The 15,313-nt window shown below is 58.1% G+C and overlaps 1 protein-coding gene across 1 annotated transcript in view; it reads right to left on the bottom strand.

The window, feature by feature from the left end:
• Window positions 1-14,585, bottom strand: part of NALF2 (NALCN channel auxiliary factor 2) — a 31,903-nt gene extending 17,318 nt beyond the window's left edge. The window contains exon 1 of the mRNA XM_042807411.1: window positions 13,758-14,585. Coding sequence (XP_042663345.1) covers window positions 13,758-14,519 — 762 coding nt within the window. The 5' untranslated portion in view covers window positions 14,520-14,585. The remainder of the gene's footprint in view (window positions 1-13,757) is intronic.
• Between the last annotated feature and the right edge of the window lie 728 nt (window positions 14,586-15,313).

Raw genomic sequence — 15,313 nt, 5'->3', positions numbered from 1 at the left:
CCCCATTTCCCTGCACCCTCCGGCCAAATGCCCTGATCAGATTCTCACTGCGGTGCAGGGTCACAGCACCCGGTGCAGGATTCGGCACCGCAGCTCCCTGCCCAGCACTGCCTGCAGCCCCTTCCCTCTCCCCACAGCTCCCACTTTGCCCAGTGCAAGTTTGCCACGCTGGCCCCACAGCCACAGGACCAGGACAGGGCTTGCCCCCACAGTCCAGCCACCCAGCCCTGTACGACCACTCCTGCAGAACCCAGCTCACTGCAGGAGGGCTTTTGATACTGTATCACTGCTCAAAAACATTATGATTCCCCTGAAATAATATTTTTGTTTCATTATCAAACTCCACCTTGGGACAGAGGCATTCTTCCTCCAAGGGAGGATGATGATGGGGTAGAAGCACTCTGCTCACTGCTGCCCACAGACCCCAGCTCTTGCTCCAGTGTACGTGATGTCGGCAGCGTGTTCAGTCCCCCTGCACCCTGGGTCTGTCCCCTCTATTTGCCCTGTGATTTCTTCTGGCAGTGACTACCCGTGCTTGGACAGTGTCTAGTACAATGTGGCCCCAATCTTGGTGGGCTGCCTGCAGGCGCTGCTGTAAAACAAATGTATTGAATCCAAACAAAATGCACATGGAGCCTGCTCCTTCTGGAAGTGCCTTGGAAGGAAGGACTGGGCCCCATTGTGCTACAGGCTGCACAACACCAGCAGTAGACGGTCTCTGTCCTGAGAAACGTCTGATGCACACAAGCCTGAGAGCACAGTAAAGGCGGAAAGGACAGGCACTCCCACGCTGAGCAAGAGGGGCAACAGTAAATCCAGACTGCTGCTTTATGCTCTCCTTTTAAGACGGGTTTTGGCTGGGGTTTATAGAGGAGAAGACCAGCTCGCCAGGAAGGCGAGGCCAGGATGGGAACGTGAAGGTATGCGTGGGAAGGGGATGGACACCAGGAGAGCCAGCCAGGAGACTGGGACAAACCGCTGGTGGCCAGCCAGTGAGCAGCTTCTCCTTGGCATCTGGAGGGCTTTGTCCTCCTCCATCTCCCCTGTGACACCACATGGCCAGATCCCAAGGGAAAAGGTGTCCTGGGGCTGGGGGGGAGGCCGGGCCACGCAGACACCGAGTCCCCTCCCAGGTGTCCTGACCCTGCCAGTTTGTGAGGGCTCTGGACATCAGCACAGGCATCGTGGCCTCAGACAAGGGGTGGGAAACACCAAACCAGACTGGCATCACCTGGCCCAGACACACCAAACCAGACCTGGGCACCTGTCCCACTCCTCGGGATTGGCCACAGAGGAACAGGGAGAGGGGACAGCTTGGTCACCCAGCCATCACTCGCTGGGGATGTGCCAAGTCCTCCCTCCCAAAACCACCCCGGTTACCATGCAGCCAGAGATGCATTTCAGCAGGTCGCCAGAGCCCCAGCCCTTCCCTCTCTCCTGCCACAGGGCTGCGATGCCACTGGGACGCTCCAGCACTGAGTTCACCTTCAAGTCTGGGCACAGGAGCTCTGTGCTCACAGCCAGGCTGCACCCCTGCACTGGGACTAAGCCTTTAGCCTCCCAGAGAAGCTCCTGACACAACATGTTTCCGCAAGAAGCGGACGAGGCAGAGCCCCATCACTGGTGTGAAGCCACGTGGGGAGCGTTTCTGTGCTGGCCCCTGGCAGAGCAGGGTCAGAAGCGTGGGATACATGAGGGGGGTGTGGTGTGTCAAAGCAGCAACAAAACCCGACCAACTCAGTAATAAAGGATGAGCGACTCCAGCTACCCACCTCCAGACTGTCATAAGTGTCATAACAAGACAACAATGAGAAATGAAATTTCGCCCGAGCAGCCAGCCCGAGGCCACAGGAGGGTCGAGCAGCTCCAGCTTGATGCTGTCTGCAGGAGTAACCGAATAACAGCTCCTCATCAGCCCCCCCAGTACATAGCCCTGCCTAGCTGCCTTGCAGAGGGGGCTGAACCAAGCACTAATGCCAAGAGATGGCAAGAACAGAAGAAAAGAGCAGCAGAAGGCAAGAAAAAGCCAAGCAGAGGCTGGGAGAGCAGCGTTTAGCTCCAGTGTGACACTTCTTTAAGCAGCTATAACTGAACCACGGCTCAGCTACCAAAAAAAAAAAAAAAAAAAAGAAAAAGACAATGCAGATAGGCTGGGGGAAGCATCCAGTCCCAAGTGCTGTAGGAGCCCAGCTGCAGGAAGAGAGAATCCAGAAGACCATTAACCAGCATCCTAAAAATAACACCTGGGGGTTTCAGAGCACCTCAGATGGCAGGAGGGCTCCTCGCCAGCACAGGGATGCCTTTGAAGTAGTTACACTAGCTGGCACAGCTCTGGAAAAACATGGAAAAAGGCTAGCCTCCTGGTGAGGCTGCAGGTAACCAGTGGGTTAGTTAGCAGCCTAGTCTGCTATCAGCCCAATCAGTTAAAAAGTAATTAAAGACCGCTGTGAAGCTGAAGATGAACACAAACGAGTTGGGACAGAGGGAAAGTCAGGTCTCTGCAATCTATTAGCATCGCTTGAGGAATTCACTCCCATTAGATACTGCTGCAGCCAGGAGCCTAGCAGGATTCAAAAGTAGATTAAACATTTATACAGATAATGAGAACATCCTGTTACATTAGATAGGATATAAAAAAATAAAGGCTAGACACTTCAGTGCCACGAACCATAAATTACCCACCAGCTGATGGGGGCAAGAAAGAAGTTTCTCCAGCAGATCTGGTACATCTGCCTTCCAAGGAGTGGTGAGGCTGAAGCACCATTTTCAGAAGGGTGCGAGTGCCCAGCCCAGCCAGGGCTACACTGGGGTGTCACGACAGGGCTGCCCTCACAACTGATGCACGTGGAAGGGCCCCATCCTGCACGCTGCCAGGAGCCCTTTGTTCTCACTCAAGTGCTTGAAGGGTGCACAGCATCCTGCAAGGTCCCATTTCGTACAAATGGGAACACGACGTGGCACAGGGCCTAAGGCACATCTGGGGTGGGAGGGACCCTGTGCCATGCCTGGGGCACCTCACGGAGCAGAGGGAGCAGCAGGATCTGGCCCATCCCAGCTTCCCCATGCAGCAAACAGCAGGGAGATGGGAGCGTCCCGCCTCAGCAGCCCGGCTCCCATGCACCTTTCGGGGTTGGAGATGGGGTGCACAGCCTCCCACACCGATGCTGGTGTTGTCTGGGTGGCAGCAAGGGTCTGTTACACTTAACTTGTGTGCAGAGCTCCCTTAAACTAAAGGCAAATGCAGCAAAAGATGATTTCCTAGGTGCTTATCACCACTCCTGGCAGCTACTACTGATGGAGAAGGAGACTGGACATGGCTGGCATCAGAGCTGGAGCCCCTTCCTTTATCCCCGGCTGAACACCACTGGCAAAAATCTCCCCCTCCCTTCCAGGTGGGGCCTTAACACACCTGCGGCAGTGGGAAAAAACCCAGGATAACTCTCAGTCTCCATGGTGAGCAGTGGGCAGATGCTCTCGGATGGCATCGCTCCTCCTCAGGCAGGGAGCCTCAAGGGATATGTTCCTGTGGGGAAGCCGCATCCCTGCTGCTCTCCCCTGGAGCAAGCCCAGGCCAGGCTGGGGCTCTCTCCCCTCTGTAAAGCTGCCACAAAGGCAGCTGCATGTCTGCTCGGTTCCCCTGTGCCAGCCCTGCCCACAGGCTGCCTCGCCGCCCCAGGCCAGGAGCCAGGATGTGGGCAAGCCCCAGGGCTCCCCCCACCACTGCTGCTTGCCAGACCCTTGAAAAGAGCCGGCAACTGGAGCCTCAGGGCTGCGTGCCCAGCACCCTGGCACCCACAGAGCAAATGGGTGCAGGAGGGAAAGCAGCGAGTTGCAGGCAGGGTGCCACAAGACAAGGGGGCCGAACAAGGGGTCTGCATCTCTGGTAACACTAACACAGAGATTTGAACTTCCAAAGCACAGTATGATGTTAATTATGTCCTGCAGAGTGGAAGTGCTTCCCCTGCATCTCCACGAGCAAGAAGCATCCAGAGAGCTGCCTCATGCCCTGGGCTCATCGCCGCCCCAGGACCATGCTCCAAGCCAGCCCTCCATCCCAGAAGCTACTGCTGTTCCCCAACAATCTCATTTTAACAAGAGCAATGAATGACGACAAACAAGCAGTGCCTGATGGTAAATAAATGCTGCTCTTGCATACATACACAGAGATTCCTGAGGACACTGCTTCTCCAGCCGTGCTGCAGATGTAACAGGGGAACCCTGGGCAACGTTCACAAACATCATTGAGCCAAATGCCTTAGTTTTTGCAAGCACCTCCTCAGATTGATTTTCCACACACCCAACCAGCTCAGCATCAGGCCGCAACAATTCAAGTGCTTCCAACCCCAGGTACGACAGCTAATGGGATCCAAACAACTTACAGATGTACAGATCCAAACCACACACCTACAATTCACCTAGAAACTAAGCAGCAGGCAGCAAAAATCACAGGACTTTGGCGTTGTACATGCCCTGCCTGCACAAGCATCCCTCCTCAACAGGCAGATGCACTCCCTGGATACACATTTCCAATCCCTGCCAGTCCCGCAGGAAGCAGGGCCAGGCTGAGGGGGGATGATGGATGCACCGGACAGGTTACAAAATGTTGCCAAACAGAAATGACAAACAGCATTTCTACAGATGGCATTTCTGCTAGCAGCCATGCCCTGAAGAACCCCAGGGATCAAATAAGGATCTGGAGACAGCATCCAGGAGCAAAACCCCCCAACAGCACGAGGCAACCAGTGCAGGGAGCCAGCAAAACTCGCAGTGCTTCTCCACCCCAGCAACACCTCCTGCATCTCCTACCTGTGCCTGCTCCCACCAAGCAGCCTGAACCTGTGCAGCTGGCGTACCCAGACACCTCAGAGACCTTTGGGATGGATGTGGGAGCAGGGAACATCTCAAACTTACCCCCAGAGAGCTCTGCAAGCTACACCAGCATCTGCACACCCAAATATCCCCTCTCTACTTGATGGGGGCTGCAGACCCGTTAGCAACAACCCACACATAGTGGGAGGAGACCAGCAGCTGCTTGTGAAATAATCATCCCCAACACTTGCCCCTGTTTGCCCAAGGCTTGCCCCCTGCCCAGACAAGGCTCAATGAGCCAGGACCACTCCAGGGGTGGGGGACATGCAGGGGAGGAGGTGGCTGTGCTGGAGGACTTCTCCCCACCTCCATGAGCATCTCCTGCCCTGGTTTGCAGAGGCAGGTGTGTGCAGTGGGTGAGCTGCTGGTGCAGTGCTTGGTAATGTGGCTGCCTGGGAATGTTCTGGCCAAAGGTGGGGTTTTTTTTTCCCTTTTTGAAAATGCCAGTTCTTGGAAACTGAAGCATCTCATGGGAAGACAGTAGCTCAGTGATATTTCCTTGGACTGGAATGGAAATTCTAGAGAAAGCAGGTGGAGGGCCCCCATGAGTGAGGCCAGAAGAGGCCTGGGGTGGAATGAGGGAGGCTTCCCTTAGGCTCAGGACCAGGACCTGCCACTCTGTTGTGAGGAATAAACCATCCTGAGCAGAGCTCCCATCTAACCTCGGGCTGGCGGTAGTTGCTCTGCATTCTCAAACATGAGGATTTACCTCCTTTTACAACTTACTTCTCTTGGTTATGGGGTCATTCTTATTTTTCACCATCCAGCTCTATGGAAGATGACACTGAAGACCAGGAGCAGGTCAGGGAGAGACCTAGATCTGGAGAGGGCTGAACTTTCCACTCGTACTGTGTTAAACACAAAATACAGCTCTTGCTGCCCATGCACTAGTCAGCCCCCACTGCCCTTTCCAAAACGCGTCAGGCTCAGAAACTTCCAAGAAAATCTCCGCTTGTCTTCTCTCCCTCTGTAACACCCAGCAGCAGAGTGTTGGGGACCTGTGCAGCACAGTGCCTGCGGGCATGAGGTGCACCAGGCTCCCTGTTCTGCGATACAGAGGTGCCGGTACAGTCCTCACCAGGAGAATCCCCCCATCCCCGCCACCACTGATGGCTCCAGAGTCCCCACTCTCCAGCTCCCCTTGCTGCCCCTTCGTCCCTCACACCCCTCCGCAGCCTCCATCCACCAGAAGCACTGCAGAAGCTGCTGTGCAGAGATAAGATGTCAGCTGAGATGCCAAATGTGTATCTTTAACTCCCGAGGGAATGAGCGGGGCAGGCAGTGTTTGCTTCTCCAGCCAGGACTGGGAACACCGGGATGCTCATGCAAGCAGGACTCTGGAAAGCCAAAAACTTGTCAGGTGATGCTGTTTCACGCTGCCTTTTTTAACACAACGGCCACATCAGCAGAGTCTGGGGGAGCCCTTGCTGGCTGTGCACACCCAGCACCACTCCTCCCTCTGACACTCCAGGAGCAAGGCTGGAAGAGAGGCTCCGGGGAGAAGCCGAGAGCAAAAGCCAAGTGGGGAAGAAGAGTGAGGCTGAACTGGTTGAGCCTCCCCAGAGCAGGCAGCTGCCGGCTCTGCCCACGGGAGCCGGGGCTGCAGGCAGCGTGGACAGATGGCTACTTCTCGCCCAAGCAGCCTCCGTGTCTCATTCACAGATTTGCTGTCCCTGAGTCATTGCCCTTCAAATGACAGCAGAGCCGAGCTTCTTCTGTGAGGAGCCGGGCATGAGTCGCATCCTAATGGCATTCTGGTGACAGCAGGAATAGCCCCTGGCAGCCAGGTATACCCTGCGCTCCTGTCTCCGCTGCTTGCCTGCTGCCTCTGACCCTGGCAGGCAGCTCTGGAGCTGGGCAGCAGAGGAAAAGCCCTGTGCAGCAACTGTGGGGCCAGGCCTGGGGAAGTGGGATGTTTTCACAAGACCCTGCTGCCTCCTGGGGTGCAGGGGGGCTGGTGTGTGTGGTCCTCAGGGCTCCGAGGTGCTGAGCCCTGTGGTGGTGCCGGGGGCTCTGCCACGGTGAGAGGCCAGGCTGTGTGTGATGCCTGCCGTGCACAAAAGCCTCCTTTCCTGATACAGAAGATGCCTGTACTGAGCCTGGGACCACATGAAGCCCTTTACACAGGCAGGTCCAGCAATGTCCTGCGTTCAAGTAGATACTATGTGCATCCTCTTCCACCTCTCGGTGCTGGGCTATGGGGAGGGTGCTGCCTCCTCTCTCCCAGCAACACAAGGATGCTCACATGGCTGGCAGTCGGTGTGACACTAGCAGATCCCTTTGTCCATGGGGACAGCATGTATTGCTGCCTGTTATGGAAAGCAGCATTGCGAGCTGTCCCCAATCTGGGCCACCCCAAGCAGCCTGTGACAATGGATGTGTAGAGCAAGGGGGAACGGGGAGGGTGGGGGTGTGTGTGTGTGTGTGTGTGTGTGTGTGTGTGTGATTTTGCCAGGTCACACATTTTGCTGACACCGTCGCACACGCTGCTGAGCTAGGTGACTCCCAGAGCCTGGGACCACGGCACGCCGGACGCTTTCCAAAAGGCATCGTTAGCTGCTGAAGTATCACACCGCGCCTCTACCACCAGAGCAGAGCCTGCTTCTCCGAGCAGCTCGTTCCACCCCACCGGCGAAGCCCCTGCGCACATCCTGCTCCCAGGGACAGGCACACGCGGAGAGGAACCCGGGCTCGCGTGCATCCAGCACCGGCGGCAGCAGGCACAGCCAGGAGCACACGGGCACAGGAACAGGCGCTGGCGCCTGCGTCACTTGTAGCTACTTGGTGACAGTTTGATGGAGACAGATCTCTCACCCTCCCTCGCGCTTTCCCCTGCACCATTTGCCGACCTGCCTGTTGCTGCATGGAGACTTGCTGCCTTTATAAACTGCTATTTTTTTCCCTTAAGCACCACCGACAGGCGTTAACAGGTGAGGACTAATAGACAACCAACCAGCGCAAAGCAGGCAGCCAAACACCACTGAAACCAGCAGTAAGTCCCCTTCTGCCTTCACACCACCACCCAGCAACCCAGCCAAGCGCTGCGGGGGGAGCACCCCACGGCTGCTGCCCCCACCCCAGGTTGCTTCAGCCCACAGCAACTGTGTGGGTCTGGCCACCAGCCCACCACACACCCCCAGGCTTCTCGAGATGTCTCAACCCCAAGCAAAGCTCAGGACCATCCAAGCACCGGCTCAGCATCCCTCTTCCCTCCTGGCTCGCAGCGCTTCCACATGTCCTGGGCACTGCTGGAGGATTTCTGACACACTGACATTTTTTTTATTATTATTACAGAGCAAACTCCTTTCATCCATCAGTTTTTGGTTCTTCTGCTTTTTGATCTTCGATCTCGGTATTCAAGCATCGAGGTGGCACCTGACACAAGGCGCAGGAATCGGGCCGTGCCAGAGGCGGTGGCCGCAGTAACTATACGCCTGAACCCACACATTCCTTTTGTTCAAATTCTTTATACAATTTAATCACATCTTTGTGCAGGGCTGAAAAAAATTACCTTTGCTTACATGGAATTGGTGTGTAACGTGGAGCTGCGTGCTTGGCTAAGCTCATGCATGTGGTCTTGCTAAAGCTGCCAAATGACATACTTGTGCTGATCGCCTGGAATTACTCTGGAATTCACTCTGGAACTTTTCTGCACCTCATGAAATGCCAGTAAAGCTCCACCTCACCAGCCAGGCTCGCTCCTGAAGAAAAGCTCCAGGTGCTGCCTCTCCCCTCCCGGGTACTGCTGCTCCTGGTGCAGCACCCACGAACATTAACATGCTGCAAGAGGGGACCAGGCCCAGGGTGCAGCTTTGCAGTTACTCATCAGCAGATTCTCTGGAAGCCACAATAGTAATGTAACTACATTTTTTTGTAATAATAATAATGAAGAAAAAAAAAAAAAAAAGCAAGATTTTGGTGAAACTACTTTTGCTGTGGGTCTCAAGGTACCTCCCCTCTGCATGAGGGTCTCCATGCAAGGAGCCATCCAGGCTCGGAGACAGAGCATACCAGGTTGAGCAGCATTTTGGTTAAGCCCAGCCCAGACAAACTCAACTCGATCTGCTTTTGTGAAGATAAAACACTGCTCTGGTTCCCCTAAGAGGTGTCCCTGGCACCAGAATGCCCCCCCAGATATGGCCCTCCCAAAGCTCCTGGTCCCAGTGCACTCGAGTTTCCAGAAGATGCTCCACAGGGAGGGAAGCTCGGCCGAGATGCCGATCGCTGATGCTATTTCTGGCCAAACAAGACCAAGAAAACAGGACCCCCAGAAGGTGGTGAACCCGGTCACTGCAGCTTTGCCCCCCAGCTGCTCACTGTGGGCTGTGCCGTTCGGTACGGGCTGTGCCAGGCGCGATGCCACAGCACCTTACAGCAGGGACCAGCCTCCATCAACTCACCGCATCGCCCGGGCACCCACAGCAGGGAAACACCGGCATGTCACGAAAGCCTCGGGAGTGAAATCTTGCCCTGCCAGGCTCCCCTAGATGGGCCCTCTGGTAGGTAATGGGGAAACCAGAGGTGCAGAAACAGATCTGCCCAGTGTCGCAGTGGGATTCAACAGCCCCTGGCCGACGCGCACAGAGAAGCCCTGGTAATCTAATATAATTTGAGATGCTACAGGTCCTGTCCAGCCTTGCCTTCCCACCAGCGCTCTGTTACCAGCGCTGGCCCTGCAGCTCCTGGCTGTCAGTCCTTCTCTCCCCACAGCTTTGTTTCTTGCAACCTAATGAGTCCTTAATTCAGCAGGCTTTGTCCCATAGATCTTGATTTGCCCTAGTACTGGTGGGAGTGTGCACTTTTAGGAGAGCTCTCCGTAGTGGCTGTTGGTGAAGGAGACAGCACAAACGCTGTGTTCTGCTTTTACAGAAACAAACCACTCCTCTGGCAGCGGCTGACCTGGAGCAATGCTGCTTTTTGCCTGTTCAGAAAGACAGAAAAAAGGCACAAACCAGCCACAATCAACCCGTAGGGCATCACTTTGGAGGGACGGGGATTTCATCCTGCACTAAGTCCCGCAAAGCCTGAGCTGACGGTTCACATGCTGCAAGGGCTGCCACTGCCCCGCATCTCCCGAGGGACAATCAGCTGCAACATCCACATCCCTGGGCCGTGACCTCCCCGAGCCTTTTTGAAGGATGCTACCAATGTGTCACCACAACTGCTGGGTGCACGAAGTTCACTGTGTCTTGCAGTGACAAAGGGTACAAGTTGCACAGGAAGAGGGGAGATGGAGGCGGCAGGGAGCTCTCCCAATTCATTTAATGAATTTTCCCTCTTATAGGCGGAAAAGCACAAGTATTTTCCACCTCTTTTATGCACGTCACTGTTAACTACCATCATGATCCCAGCAGCTGGCACTCAGGTCTTCTTCACTGCAAGAGGGAAAATGTATTTCAGAAGATGGATGGACCTTGTGGACCCGCTTTGTCCTCTCCCTCCCCTGTTTGCACGGTGCCGGGGACTCTGCCTGCGAGGGGCTGTGTGAGCCAGCCTCCACCAAACCCCATCAAATGTAAAATGCAAACAAACAATAAACCCGAGAAATGTATTTTCACTGTCTCTCAGCCACAGGGATTTTTGGTGTTAGTTGTAGGAGTAATAAGTAAAACATTTTCAGAGTGTGATTTGGAAGCTGATGGTGCTGCACGGGAATAACAACAACGCATGGAGAAAGCGGGATCTGCCTGGGAATTATTTTCGAGCAGAAAATAAAAAGGCCTACGAGAGTATTACAGCAATGAGAAATCTAAGCAGCTGAATTACACAGAGACCCCACCATTTCATGGTATTTCTATCTCCCACAGCTCCCAGGGAGATTTTGGCCCAGCTATCCCTGAGCGCTCCCCCAGGCTCCGGGTGCAGACGGATCCAGGGTTTGGATACTCGGGATGCTGCTCACCCCCCGGCGCGCAGCTGCCTTTCCCCCGCTGAGCGCAGTGCCCTGAAACCAGGGGCAGCCCTCAGGATAATTTATTAACAAGGAACGACGGGACTTGTGTGTCTCCTGAAACCAACCCACAACGCTTAGCTGTTTCCAAGTTTTTAACTCAGGGTCAAACCTGCTGCCATAAGAAGGAACCAGCTGCTCTGGAGGGGCTTTTGTTGTTCTTGTTTTAAAGCAGATGCAATAAAGAGCCAAAATCACCGGGGTGATTCGGCTGCCAAAGAGCTCCATGCGTGCTCTTTACTGAGCCGCACTGCTCCTTGGGGACGGAATTATGGGGGGGGTACGTGGCTCTGCAGAGGGAGGCTGTGTGCAGGTGAACTGGAGCTGCTTTGTTTCCCCGCCTTGTTTTTCCAGCCGCTTTTATGGAATAGGAAGGATGCAAATGGGAGGCAGCACTAACGCCCCCCAGCACTAACCTCCCACAGTGAGCACAGTCCCCTGCCCCGCATACTCACCCAGCCCCAGAAGCATTATTTAAATCCTGTTTACCCAGCTACAGGGTTCTCTGCAGCCAGAGTCCTGCTACAAGGATTTTGCAGGAGCCTCTCACGCTGGCTGAGCTGTCTATTATATTTTCCTCCACTCCTCTCCTATTTTGCTGTCATTTGCTCTCGTATCATAGAATCATAGAACGGTTTGGTTGGAACTGACCTTAAAGACCATCTAGTTCCAACCATCAAGCGGTAGCTCTATGCTGTCATTTACAAGCGGGTATTATTCAGCATCTGGATAGGAATCACAAATTCAGGCTGCTTTAAAAATCCCGCCAGCCAGATTTTTTCAATGCAATGAGTAACTGCAGCCCCTGCTGAAGTCCAGGGGACTTGAAATCAGGCCAAAACTCACTCGTCACCACAACACTGGATGAGTTTGGCGTTAGCCTCATTTCACAAATGGGGAACAGCCACTGAGAGGGCAAGGTAGAGACTCGTAGCTGTGAAAGTCCGAAGTAAGGCACCTAAATATGTATTGAAGCACCTTAAACAAGTGGCCTGATTTTCACGAGAGACTGAAACGAGCACGTGCTGCGCGGCTGGGGTCAGTGCGGGCAGACTCGGGCACCCGCACTGGAAATGTCCTCGCGGGTGGCCCAGGTGAGCATGTAGAGGTTGACCCTGCTGCTCGTGCCTGCCTGTTGCTTCCCCAATGCTGCCTGTGAAATCGCAGAGCTGGTGCTCCCAGATGCTCTAAGGGTGCGACTGTCAGCGTGACACGGAGCAAGTTAGGAGGTACTCATCTTGCCGCTGCTACCTGCAGCTCTGCGTCTTCTCTGCTTGTTCCTTGTTTTCTCCTCACGGATGTTAAGACCAGGGACACTTAATGAAGACTCATCTAAGCACGGCTCTGTTTCTAGATCCTTTAGAGTCCATGGGAACATCTCCTTGCCCAAGACCCAAAGGTAATGATTATTTTCTTATTTTTCTGGTGGATGCCAAGCCTGAAGTGAGGGTGTCTATACACGCTACAGGAGACGGCACAGGAAGACCCCACTTCTGCTGGGACCCCGGGAGCGGGAGCAGCGCAGCGCTGAATCCCTTCATTCACTGCGGAAGCGGAGCAGCAGGACCAAACCACACGGTGCAGGCTGAATACTACGTACTTTTGAAACCGCAGGGGGAATTTGGGCAAGCAGATTGTAATTACCTGGCCTGGCACCAGCCCAGAACGCCAGCACTAGGTCCTTTCCAAAACGAGCTCCTCACAACAGTGATGAAGAAAGACAGGCACGAGAGTGGCGGCTAGGATCTCGCCATTGTGCCCTTGATGAAAGGCAGCACCTCGGTGTCCCCGACACTGTGCCCCGGTGCTGTTCCTGCGCCTTCCCAGGGGACAAACGCCACGCTGGGAGCCACCCGCGCCACCGCCGCAGCTCCAAGTGTCCCTCAAAACTCTCCCAGAAGAGCGGTGGCCAAGACCCGTCCTATCACCGGGGGATGCTCTGCCATCCTCCCTCTGGAGACAATGCTGTAACACACCCTGCTGCCTCTCCCCCAAGACATGGGTCCAAGAAAGGGAAAGCAGGTTTAATTATCAAGACCATGACGCTTCCCAGAGGTGATGTCTGGAGGGAGCACACGCAGGTGAGCCAGGCAGCTCGGAGCAGGCGGAGGCTGGAGGAGACACGGCACTGGGGCCGGTGAGAAAGCAGGGGTGCGCCCAGCAGAACCGTGCCGGGGGCCCCGGACAGAGTTGTGACCACGACTCTCATTTTGGAGAGGAGAGGGCATCATGCTGAGGCTCGAGGCTATGGATGCTGTGGGAGGCAAATCATGTGCTTTCGGAACATGGACTGTGTTCCGGGGCTGGGGACAGTCGGTGACGCTGGGGGAATGCCAAGTGGGGAGGCACATCCTGGCACCCCCGGCCCATCTCCCTGGGGAAAAGGGGTGGAAGGACTCAAAAAGAGACGCTGCGTGCGGGGAAGGGGCTCTGGCACCATGGTTCATCTCAGGTCACCGCTCATCTACACAGCTCAGCCAAACAACGGGCGGGCAGAGCTCTGGCCTGCCCCAGCACTTGGCAGCACCAGCAGGCCAGAGGCAGCGGTGAGGGGCCCCCCCGCCCGCCCCAGCTCAGCCTGTGCGCACAGAGGTGCGTGCGTAAAGGGGCGCAGGTGAGGCTGGCGGGGAGCATGGATGAGTGCGAAGGGACGCGTGAGCGCACGCACGCTCAGGCCGAGCCCCGCTCTGCCCGCTCGCTCCCACCGCCCCGTCCCAGCTGCCTGGAGGGCTCCAGTCCCATCCCGCTGGCACTGCCAGGCTTCGGGGGCAGAGGGAGACTCCCCAGCCCGCGGGCAGGCGGGAGCCCAGCTCCGGCAGGCGTGGGGGGCAGGAGGGCCACGGCCCTCTCCCACAGCCAGGACCCCCGCGGGGCTGCGGGACAGCGCGCCGCTCGGCGGGAGCGAGCCCGGAGCAACCCCCCCCCCCCCCCGTCCTACCTTGCAGTCTGTCAGGCAGGATCTGACCGAGTAGTCTTCTGATTGCAAGTACTTCTCCAGCAAGAGGTCGAACTCCTCGTATTTTTCCTGAGCGTGTTGGTCCAGCCGCTGGTACGCCTGGACGCAGCTGCTACAGGCCTCCCCGCCCAGCGCCCCGGCTGCCGCCACCACCAAGTCCACCATCAGGTTGTCCACGCTGCAGTCCAGGCCGTCCGGGCCGGCCATCTCCCGCAGCAGGTCCCAGATCGTGTAAGTATCACAAAAGGAGAGGTTGAAGTTCCTAAAGTAAGCCTGCAGGAAGGTCCTCTTGGAGGAGGGAGAGGCGAAGAAGGGGGCGGCGGCGGGGGGCGAGCGGAGGGGCGCGCCGGCCGGGGAGCCCCGCGGCCGCTGCAGGGCGTGCAGCCGGGCGCAGGCCGAGTCCAGGTCGCCGCGGGCGGCGGGGCAGGGCCCGGGGGCCCGGCTGAGGTTACCGAGCAGCGCCTCGCAGCTGCCGCCCGCCGGCTCGGCCGCCAGCAGGGCCCGCGGCCCGCGGCTCCGCGGCCGCCCGGCGCCGCTCCGCTCCCGCGCCCGCAGCTTGGCCCCGGCGCAGAGCCACAGATGGTCGGAGAGGAGGACGGTGAAGAAGAGGAGCGAGGCCAGCGAGAGGCGCCATTTCTGCGCCCGCTCGGGGTCGGCCACCGGCTTGTCGCTGCGGCGCGGCGCGCAGCACACCGCCCCGCCGGCGGCTCCCCCGCGGGGGTACATCCAGGCGCCGCGGATCATGCTGCGGGGGCGGCGCGGGGGGGCGGCGGCGGCGGCGGCGGGGCGCGCCGCGCTGCCGCCGCTGTCACCTGCGGCCGCCGCGCCGCGCTGCCGCCGCCGCCGCCGCCGCCGCCGCCATGCCCGCGCCCCCGCCTACAGGCCGCCGCCGGCCGCCGCGCTGCCCCGGCCCCGCCGCCGCCGCCGCCGCCGCCGCCGCTCCCCGCCCCGGCCCCGGCCCCGGCCGCGGCGCGCCGCCCGCCGCTCGGGGGCATGCCCCGGCCCACGCTCACTCGGCTTTCCGCTTCCCCGTCGGCTGCGCCAGCTCGCGGGCCGCGCCGCGCCCGCCGCCGCCGGGCCCCATGCCCTCAGTCTGTCGCCATCTTCGGCCGCGCCGCCAACACCTTGAGGAGCCGCGCAGCCCTGCGCCTGCGCGACCGACCGGCCGCCTCCCCCCCCCCCCCCCCCCACCTCCCCGCCGCCCCCCGCCGCCGCCGCCGCCGCCGCCGCCCGTTCACCGCCCGGCCCGGGCACCGGCGGCGGCAGGTGCCGTGGTGCTGAAGGACAGCTCCGCCCCGCCGCTACCGGGGACCGCGCCGCGCTGCCCCGCGGAGGGGGTGGGCGGGCTGCGGGTGCCCTCCCGGGAGGGGGCATGGGGACGGTGTTCAGGCGGAGAGGAGCCGGGGGCGGCGGGGCACCCCCCGCCTCACCCCGCTCCCCCGCCGGCGCCACCCGGCAGCACCGCGGGTTGCGCGGCGTCGCGGTTGGCGGGGGCTTGTCCCGTCCCCGTCCCGCGGCGCCAGCCCGGAGGGTGCCGG

This window comes from Tyto alba, unplaced genomic scaffold (genome assembly GCF_018691265.1).
Source record: "Tyto alba isolate M040663 unplaced genomic scaffold, T.alba_DEE_v4.0 Super-Scaffold_5, whole genome shotgun sequence".
Taxonomy (NCBI): Eukaryota; Metazoa; Chordata; class Aves; order Strigiformes; family Tytonidae; genus Tyto; species Tyto alba.
The sequence above is the reverse complement of the archived record's forward strand: the minus strand, read 5'-3'. Positions and strand labels throughout refer to the sequence as shown.